The following is a 10702-nucleotide window of genomic DNA, read 5'->3' as shown; positions in this document are numbered from 1 at the left end:
TACCATGGTTTAGTGCGAACAAACATGCAGGCTCCCAGAGACAAGATTGTGGCTGATTTGCTAGTCTGGATTTGGTGTTGCCATGCAGCACGGAGTTAAGCCATGGTTTACTGTTACGTTCAGACCCAGGCTCCTGGTTATCTCCCTCAGACAAACTACAAACAGTAAGCTATAGAACAGACCTTGGGCTACACCTTGCGGTTTGTTTGGAGCAAGATAAACCATGAGCCCCAGTTTAGCAGTACAGTCATACCTTGGCATACAGGTTGCGTTTTTTTGGGTTATGGACTGCCGAAACCCAGAAGTACGGGAACGGGTTATTTCCAGGTTTCAGCAGTTGCGCATGTGCAGAAGCACTAAATCACACTCTGCGCATGCACAGAAGTGTCGAATCACAACCCGCATGTGAGCAGATACGCTGCTGCAGGTTGCGAATGCTGTGGGTTGCAAATGTGCATCCCGCACGGATCACATTCGCAACTGGAGTGTCCACTGTAAAACTAAGCTAAATCATGGGTTAGCTCACAACAGCAGGGGGAGAAGCAGAGAGGCTGCAATCTACTCCCCGAGAGCCTGCATTTTTGCTCAATTCACCAAACAATGGTTTGGCTCAGTGTCACATAAGAACTATGAAAAACTTACTCCTGGCTTATTCATTTTCTAGCTCAATGGTCTACAGTTTTCAAATATTATTTAAGGATGAAGTAATTTTTGTGCAGATTTGAATTATATGATTAATAATTCTAATCCACAGGGAGAGCATTGCTTCTGAATGTCTTCATCAAGTGCCACAGAAGTATGTTTGATTCTGTACTGATTTTTTTAAAAGAAGATTGAAAGCTAATTAACAGGAACACTTATGCTTTTTCTTTATTTCCAAGAAAAGCACTCTCTCTCTCTTAGGGGCTTGTCAACCTGGGAAGGCAGCCCATCTAAGAGAAGGAAAACACGGATCCCAAACCTCCGGTGCCTTGTGTGATATATTCAGGTGGAAAAGGCTAAGAAATAAACCCTACACAAATTTGGAGTGAAGTCTCTCCTTCCGGCAACTCCTGCAGCCAAGCTGTGCAAAACATATTGCTCACATCAGCAGCCCAGCACCTCCATACACACTTTCCAGGCTTGTGTCCCAGAGAGATCACTTCAGTGCTGCCAAGTTTGACTTCACCCCTGGAGGTGTATTCTGTTGTCTCTTGAGACAGGCGGATGCCAACAGCGACAATTGTCTCCCTTGATAAAGTCATAAAGCCACAAATCTCAATTTTAGGTAAAGGAAAGGGACCCCTGACCATTAGGTCCAGTCGTGACCGACTCTGGGGTTGCGGCGCTCATCTCGCTTTATTGGCCGAGAGAGCCGGCGTACAGCTTCCGGGTCATGTGGCCAGCAGGACTAAGCCGCTTCTGGCGAACCAGAGCAGCACATGGAAACGCTGTTTACCTTCCTGCCAGAGCGGTACCTATTTATCTACTTGCACTTTGACGTGCTTTTGAACTGCTTGGTTGGCAGGAGCTGGGACCGAGCAACGAGAGCTCACCCCGTCGCAGGGATTCGAACCGCCGACCTTCTGATCGGCAAGTCCTAGGCTCTGTGGTTTAACCCATAGCACCACCCGCGTCCCTTTTAATCTCAATTTTAGTTGACTACTAAAATATGCTGGGCTTGCAGTGGGCTGTTGTGGAAGTGTTGCAACAACATCACACCACTGTTAGTGAAGTGGTATTCAGGCAGTAACTACCAGTCACCACCACTATGGAACAACTGAGGAGGTGGGAGAGAGATTCTAGCCCTTATCAAGCAGCTGCTGAGAGGCACTAGGGGAGATTTAGGGCACCTTGCCCAGGTGCAAGCATGTTTGAAGTATTCCATGCTGCTGGTTCAAAGGAAAATCTGGACACAGTGTGCAGAAAGTTGTGTTTTTTATATAGGATGGGCCGGAATATGCCTACACTGTAAACGGGTTGCTAATGATGCTCAACATCCCTGAGTCCCATCAGGGAAAAAGGTGAGATTTCTTATTATATATCTAGAACAACACCAAACACTTTCTCTTTGCTAGAGAAAAAGCCATAATCGCTTTTCATTTTGGAATTCAGATAATCCATTAGGTTTATCAAGTAACTGCCAATTTACATTCTTCAAGTTCTCTCCCTGATGCGTGGGACTTTGGCTATGTAGGTCGCTTTTTACATAATTTCCCCATTCCCAGTGTATGCAAATGTGGAAATGACTGCCATGCCGTTTAAAACATATAGTGTGTGAATCACTTCTCAAACCTGACTCCAACTGGTCCTTTCAAGCCAAGAATGGCAAAGACCAGCCCGTGTGCATTTTCTTCCCTCTGCATTTAGCCAGTGCACTACTAAAGGCCATAATACTCTTCACATCATCTCTCCAGCTAGAAGATAATGTAGTACATGACAGTAAAAGCAGCAAGTGTAAAATAAGCAAGCTTAAGTGGATAAGAGCCCAAACCAATCAATATGTTAGTCTGCTGAATGTTGTGAGCCGACCATATACCTGTAAGTGCTACAAAGAACAAGCGTCATTGATTGCATACTCAATTACAACAACGTTTTTTCCTTCCTCTAGAAAGTAAACTATAATTGGGTTGTTGTTGTTTTATCTGGCAGTTCATGCACCAGCAGTTCAATCAAAAGCTTCATTAGACCTTTGAGCACTTTGGCTAATCAATTATATATCACCTGTAAGGGACATTATATTGTAAACACATGACATAGTTGATTTTGTTCTTTCCCCTGTTAAGAAAGCACTGCACTCGTTTGTCAGCTGCAAGGGGTGGTTGGGGTAAAACGTGTTTCATATAACTAAAGCCAATCTCAATCATTCATGTGGAATACCTCAAGAGAATCAGCATTTAGTTTAAAGTGTGGTATAAATGTGCCAACTATTAAATCATTTTTTCTTCCGCCAAAAGTATTTTAACAGAAGACATATACAGCCTTTGGATGCCTTTGCAAAGACAATAAACATACTTTTGCTTGGCATTTTTTGCGATTTCACAAACACAGGGATCAAAGGTCATAGGTGAGCAAGCAACAGTTCAGATAGTCAGCAGGAAAGCAATAGCTTAGTGCATAAAAGGCAGGAAAGTATTGATTCTGAAAGGGTTTTTAGACTTCTATTAGCTCTTTGATCATAGCAGGACTCTCTTCATTTAAAAGCAGCACAGTAGCTACATTTAAAGAATAGAGTTGTTAACAGTAAACAGGAGAGGCAAAACGGGGGAAGATATCTCTTTCTAAAATCAGATGAAACAAAATTAAAAAATTCCTTCCAGTAGCTCATACCAAGAACTAACTTAGTTGGTCTTTAAGGTGCTACTGGAAGGAATTTTTTTATTTTGTTTTGACTATGGCAGACCAACACGGCTACCTACCTGTAACTAAAATCAGATGGTACTGAATAAATTCTGTGCTTATTTGTGAGTTGGATAGCAAAGAGCTGCATGCAAAGCTCATGTAGTGGGAAGACAAAACTACGAAACTATTACTATTCTAAGAGGTTTTCAGTAGGGTTAAAATGCATGCACCAGTTCTTTAAATGTTAAAATGAAACTTTGCTTTTGGTGAGGGAGGAGGGAGTGGTACCTGCAGTTAGTCAGTTTTACTGCAAAGCCAAACCTACCTGGAATGAAATACTGTTCTTTAGCTAAATAAAAAAGAGAAAAAAAATAGAATATGCACCTGAATGTCAGCAAGCAAAAAATTAATTCTATTAGACTGAGGATGGACTACAGGTAATTAAAGCTAACTGTGCAGAGTAGTGGTATTCGAATGAACTTCGGATACTAGTATGATTAGATATAAATGTATTTGCAGCCAATATCAGCAGCACTCTTCTGATATTTACACTAGCTGTAGACTGTGAATTAACTGCAGAATACGCAATGCACCTGGAACAGCTGGAAACCAGATGACAGAGGTTAGGCTTTGGAAACATGTAAGTAGGAAATGGAATAAGATTAGAAAAAGCAAACAGTACATTTCAGCACGATATAAGCATCCCTGTGTAATATGAATGTCATGTTTTCATATTCCGTGAGTAGATTCTGTTTTTAAGATTTAAGTGGTATTCCAGATCTGTTTCATTTTTGATTTTATTTTTTTTGACGCAACTGACAGAAAGGATACCTCAGAACTCTTATTATTTAATCAAAAAGCACAATTCCTTCACATTTTTTTTTAATGCCTTGCGGAGGTAGTAACAAGTGGGTTAACTGTAGGAATGTTTTCTGATCAAACCACTTCAGTCCAGAGTTGCTATGATTGCTGATTATTCAGTTGGGCACCAGGCTGTGGGTTTTTTGTTGTTGTCGTTAAGGATGTCTGCAACTGCTGGTTTGTGGGAGTTGTGATGGGAGGGAGAGGGTGGTGGGGCGGTGGTTTTTTTGGAAGTGAAAGGAAAGTAGCAGCTGAACCAAGGAAATTACCTGAACAGCGAAATTTCTTGCTTTTGATTTGGCCAATCCTTTTGTTTGCCAGACGGCGGGGGCTGGTGCAGCGAGCACCACTGGTTTCAATAGGGTTTGTATGGAGATAATCCGCCAGCCACTTCAGATGGCAGTCACAAATAAAGGGGTTCTGAGCCAAATGCCTTTCACAAATAAAAAGAAAAGAGCGTTTTTACATGTTTGTGGTTGGTCTCTGCAGTTCCCAAAGTTTTCCAGGTCTATTTGGGAACAGAAACCAAAAAAAAGCTTGAAGCACATAACAACAAATGGACAATTGCAATACATACAGGGTCTGAATTGCCCGGAGTGGAGAAAATGTGCCCTTTGCAATGGTTTGAAGTTTGTTATCGTACAAAGAGAGGAGGTTCAAGTTGTGCAGGTCTTGGAAAGCATCCACTCGCAGGCAATTTATCTTGTTAGCATTTAATAATCTGTGAAACAAAAGGCAATTGGAAAACAGGGTTAAGAGTTTACTGTTTATTGACATACTTTATTTTTGTAACTTTACTTTCTAGAATTTCATGCAACTTATTTATTTAAGAGGATTTATATACTGCTTAGTCACCAAAACCTTCAAGCAATTTACATAAAACAATATACAGTATACGTTAAAATACCAAAATAAATAAATCAGATTTAGAAAAGGCGTTGACCATTCCACCCCCAATATAAAACCAGCAGTTATAAGCCAATTCATAATAAAATAAAATTGCATGTCAAAATTACTTGTGCCACCTGTATGCAGTGCATTCAGTGAACTATCTAGTTCCTTAAGATATTATTTCAGCATCAAGTGTTGCATTGAATGTACACAGGTTTAAACTGAAAGTGAATATATTGGCAAAGGAAAGAAGAAAGCTGTTGGAGGTTTTTGACCTTGGCTAGTATTATGATAACAAGTGTCAAGCTAGTGTCCTCCTTTCTGGAATAGCTGAAAGGAGGAAATCAGATACTCCTGCTTCCATTTTAGATTAACCACAAATTGCAGCATGATCCAAACCCTAAATTATGGTTAATCTTAACTATGGTTAGTTGAAATAAAGTCAGTTTCATAAACTGAAGTTGGCTTGTTTCAACCAGACATGGGATTAACTACAATTTAGGGTTCAGACATGCCAAGCTACAGAGTTAATGACAAATGGACACAGAAGCTTCTATAAACCTTGGCGTTTACACGGGAAGAAGGATGGAAGCAACAGCAGTGGTAACAGGCTTTATCTCAGTGTTTGAACCACCATTTTCCATTTTAAATGATTCCCTAATGAAATTTGACTGATTAACTACTCTTCAACTGAAATCTTATGCCTAATTTCCTGGGAATAAGTCTCATTGACCTCAGTGGCACTTACCCGTATTTTTCGCTTTATAACACGCACCCGACCATAACACGCACGTAGTTTTTAGAGGAGGAAAACAAGAAAAAAATATTCTAAACGAAATAGTGGATATATGATTTTTGTGGTTCAGGCTGTGGCCACAGACATGTGATCTGACAGTGAGTTTGGAGTAGCCCAATGCAAAAATCCTGAGGATCCATGTGGATCCATGCTTTGTAACCACAGAGGAGGGAAGGAAGGGGAACCATGGATCCTCTGCTCATGACTGCAGCAGATCCCCCCCGCCACCCGCAGGCATTCACTCCATAACACGCACAGACATTTCCCCTTACTTTCTAGGAGGAAAAAAGTGAGTGTTATGGTGCAAAAAATACGGTACTTATAAAGTAGCCATATGTAGGATTGCATTGTTAAATGTTGAGGTGGTTTAAATACAACTCTATGATGGGTTTTCTTCTGCTTTGAATGTTGTCAGTGTTTCTTAATCTCCAGTTGTACAAATTTTAAGTCTTGGTTCATTACTAATGGGTAATTTTAACTTGCATACACTGAAATACTTTAACACGGAATCGGCATATGCAAATTAATGTAAAATATGTTAATTAAGTAATTTTATTTATTTTAGTTCTGTAGGATAGATGGCAACTTTCTCCTTTTCCAAATTACACCTTTAAAGTACAAAATGGGAGTCCAAAAGGGGTCAAGTATTTATAACTGCTTCCAACTAGGGCTTCACCTAATTTTTATATTTGCTTTGAAACTAGTGCATTCAGTAAATTTGAAGAGATAACTAGACACATAACCATTTTCTCAAATTTCATTGCTGCTTGAAACCTTTTGTTTTGCTGGCTGCTGCCACACTGGTTACGTGTGGTCAAATGAAACCAAAGGCCATGAGCGCAAAGAAAAACAAAAAAGGCAATGAGGATCTTATGGAAACTACATCAATGTTTTTGCAACAAGTGCTGAAAATTGTATACACTTTGTCTCTCTCACACCACAGAAAACTAAGTAAATATTTTCAGCTGAACCCAAATAATTTCCAACTCAATGGACCCATTTTAGCTGGCTTGGAATGAATGAAAGAATTACAGTGGTACCTCTGGTTACGAACTTAATCCGTTCCGAAGATCAGTTCTCAACTCGAAACTGTTCTTGTGTTAGATCGTTTTTATTAATTTTCCAATAAAAGACATCCAATTAACATATCAAATCATAATCCAATAAAAAGCTAAAATTAAAAAAGTCTAATTATCTTCCGAATTGTAATTATTAATTTTACGACTTCCCATAGTCTGAACCTTAATGCATGTCCAAATCTCAGTCCTGCCTCTCATTGATATTTCCATATTTCCACATCTCGATTTTAACTCTCGAAACCGTTATTAACCTAAGGCACGCTTTCGCTAATGGGGCCTCCCGCTGTGTGTGCCTCGCATCCCGGGGCAAAGTCCGCAACCAGGAGACCTGCTTCCGGGTTAGTGGAGCTTGTAACCTGAAGCGTTCGCAAGGAGGACGGTTCATAAGCTGAGGTATTACTGTACGCCATGCAACTCAGGCAGATTAAATGATTCTATAGTCTGATGGATTTTTCGGAGCTAGCCGACCTAACCGGAAGAGTCCACGACCAGAAGGAGGAGGAGTATCAGGAAGAATGGAATAAATTTAATTATTATTTAGTTAAATTTCTTAAATTAAACTAACTGAAAATAGCTTGCAGATACTTAATGGGCTAAGGATTTTATTTATGTTAAGTGATGAATTAATATGTTTAATTCCATAAGGTGAAGATCTAAGGATGTTAATGCTTAAGTTAAATTTTATAAAAATTGGGATTTGGAAAACCATTAAAAGGACATGCAATGAAATTCAACCAAAGGGAAGCGAGGAAGTCACTTAACAAAGTTAATAACTGTAATTTTCTATAAGGCTATGATTTATGGATGTTTGTCTTGTGTGTTTGTTTGTTTGTTTGTTTATAATATTGTGGAAACTAATAAAAAATGGAAAAATAAATAAATGATTCTATAGTCAAGTAAGCAAATCCATTTAAAATAGACTAGACAGGCTGAATATTAGTATCATAACAGCAAAAAGTAAATAGAATGGAATTGTCTTAATTTGAATTTCTAAAGCACACACACAGATATTTATTAAATGCTACTAATCAAAGCAGGTGAAGATTCATGGTTAATATTCGAAAAACAAAAACAAAAGAGGCGGCCAGAAAGCTACTGGAAGAAATAATAAAATAAAGGCTCTCCCTTTGTTTGCGAAGCAGCAGCAGAAGGAATACAGTGCATGAAAGTAATAAAAGCTCTTCATCTTCAAAAGGTTGGTATTCCCTTGCACAGAGCAGTTTGAAAAGGTAGATATGTTCCTAATAATAATAATAATAATAATCCATCCCAGTGAGCAAACCACTTTTAATGCAAAATTACAAAACAAAACCCTTCTCAGTGGATAAAATAAAACCATATTTCAGCAGATAAATACTCACAACAACTGTAGAGAGAAAAGTCCTTCAAACAGGCCTTTGGGAAGTTCTGTGATTTTGTTTCCATAGAGAACACTGTAACAAATAATTCAAAAGGTGATTGATTGAAGTTGAACAACAATGTATTCATCTAGAATTTCTTTAAAATTGTATGCCCCTGACAAAAGCACATCAGAGGATCCAGCACTGGAATATTGAATTATATTTTAGGTAGCATTAGAATACCTGCCAGCTCTATCAAATCAAATCAAATGGCAATGGGTTGCATCCAGTCTGCCTTGTTACACTGGTGCAACATGACTTCAATTTCCCCCTCCCCAATGTGCTCTGGAGGGTCCCCCCCAACCCTCCCAAACTGATTTTGAGGTTGCACAGGGAGCTAGAGGGGACAGTAAAGGAAGAGGAAGCTCTGTTGAATGAACAACACTACAATAGCTGCCAGCTGTCTAAAATCAGTAGCATTCGACTGTTCAATTTGATTTGCTTTAATAATTTGTATTCCCCTTTTTCAACAGCAAATGTTGAGTTCAAAGCAGCTCACAACAGCATTAAAAAACCCACACATTGCAATAATTATAATATTAAACACAGCAGCATATAGATAAAGCAAACAACAGAAATAAATTCATCAAAACAACGCCAGCCCCATTGTTCTGCCCTGACACTGAGGTCCTCCTCTGAGGGCCTTCTGGCGGTTCCCTCACTGAGAGAAGTGAAGTTGCAGGGAACCAGGTAGAGGGCCTTCTCGGTAGTGGCGCCCGCCCTGTGGAACACCCTCCCGTCAGATGTCAAGGAAATAAACAAATATCTGACTTTTAGAAGTCATCTGAAGGCAGCCTGGTATAGGGAAGTTTTTAAAGTTTGATGTTTTGCTGTGGTTTTGTAAATTGTTGGAAACTGCCCGGAATGGCTGGAGCAACCCGGTCAGATGGGGATCATATAAGTAATAAATTTTTATTATATTATGAATTCAGACTGCAAGCATATTGGTAGCCAGTAAAGATCCTTTCAAACCACTTGTACAGTTCCTGTAGGTTCTTATGCACAGCAGCCTTGCTGCCATGTTTTGAACTAGCAGTAGCTTTTCCATCATCTTCAAGGGCAGTCCCAGAGACAGCAGGGTATAGTAATCTAATGGCAAGGTTATCCGACCATGTCTTAACTGTGGCCAGGCGAACTCTGCCCAGAAACAACTGCAGCTGGCAAGCCAAACAATGCTGCCAAAAGTACACACCTGTTCCTTCAAGAGGAGTGCAATCCTGTTTAGAGTCTAATTCCCGGATACAAGAATAACGTTTTGTTCCCTCACTGCAATACGGGGGATTTTGCCTTTCTTTTGAAAGTGGTGGTACTTACAGTGAATTTAGTGAGCGTAGACCCTGAAATGAATCTGGTGCAGCCTCTGAGATCTGATTGTTGCTCAGATCACTGCAATGAGAAACGAGATTGCTATGACGTGTTATGATCCATGAAAGGGACGAACAGCAATTTATTTCAACTCTGTAAGGCGCAGTTAACAAACACTTTTTGCAATTAACTTTTAATATGTTTTTTAAGAACAACAACACAAAGTTCAGTTCCCATCACCCAGAAATAGTGGCTTAAATCAGGGATGGGAATCTGTGGCTCCCATCAGCCTTGGCCAGAATCATCAATATTCAACCAGAAATGGTAGAAGTTGTAGTCCAGAAAATTCTGAAAATCCCTCATCCCTCACTTTAATTCTGGCAATAACCTGAAACTTTAATGCATTTTGTATATTTGGGGAGGGGGCAATTAGATTAGCACAGGCACTGAATATTATGCTATCAATGACATTGTGCTGCCATGCTCTGCTTCAAAAATTATCTGTTAACGGCAAGCACAATTTATATATTCATGTCAATTTGTATTAATAGGTTGGCATAAGTGTCAGCTATTAGCATGACAAAGGAGCTACCTAGACTCAACAATCAGACACAGCCATATCAACCAATCTGTCAGCTGTCAGACATTTTTAAGCACCCATAAACTGACAGAAGGTATTTTGTATAAACCATGACCTGTTTTTCATCCATATGTTTTTTATGTAAGTTCCAAAATATTTCTCACTTACATTCTTCTAAGTTTTTTATATGGCGAGAAAGCTCCAGGGGGGATGACCTTGATTGAATTTTGTTCCAGCCGTCTAGCAAAGAAAAACAACAAAGAATGCTATTGAAGACCCTAAAAACGACACAAGAGGGCAATCCAAAATATGTACAATTTATGTTCATATCAATGAGAAGGAATGCCTTTTAAAAACACAGGTAATTTTTTTTCCTACTATAGTGAAAGATAATGCCATGGGAATCAAGGGTCAGCAATTGTTTTCATTTTTTTAAAAAAATTAAGAAACCCACCTTCTGTCACTTTGA

General features: G+C 39.4%; 1 protein-coding gene across 6 annotated transcripts in view; it reads right to left on the bottom strand.

The window, feature by feature from the left end:
* The window catches only part of SLIT2 (slit guidance ligand 2), a 235105-nt gene that overhangs the window by 57022 nt on the left and 167381 nt on the right, over positions 1-10702 (bottom strand). For 4 of the 6 annotated variants that reach the window (XM_081876193.1, XM_081876194.1, XM_081876196.1 and 1 more), the window contains exons 10-15: positions 10402-10473; positions 9663-9734; positions 8310-8381; positions 4760-4903; positions 4452-4615; positions 3647-3670 (exon numbers count right to left, since the gene is read on the bottom strand). In XM_081876193.1, the coding sequence (XP_081732319.1) occupies positions 3647-3670; positions 4452-4615; positions 4760-4903; positions 8310-8381; positions 9663-9734; positions 10402-10473 (548 nt within the window). The remainder of the gene's footprint in view (positions 1-3646; positions 3671-4451; positions 4616-4759; positions 4904-8309; positions 8382-9662; positions 9735-10401; positions 10474-10702) is intronic. The other 2 variants (XM_081876195.1, XM_081876192.1) reach the window with 1 other exon arrangement.

This window comes from Podarcis erhardii (assembly GCF_964252035.2).
Source record: "Podarcis erhardii genome assembly, chromosome: 9".
Taxonomy (NCBI): Eukaryota; Metazoa; Chordata; class Lepidosauria; order Squamata; family Lacertidae; genus Podarcis; species Podarcis erhardii.
Note: the sequence above shows the minus strand (reverse complement) of the source record. Positions and strands in the feature narration are given on the sequence as shown.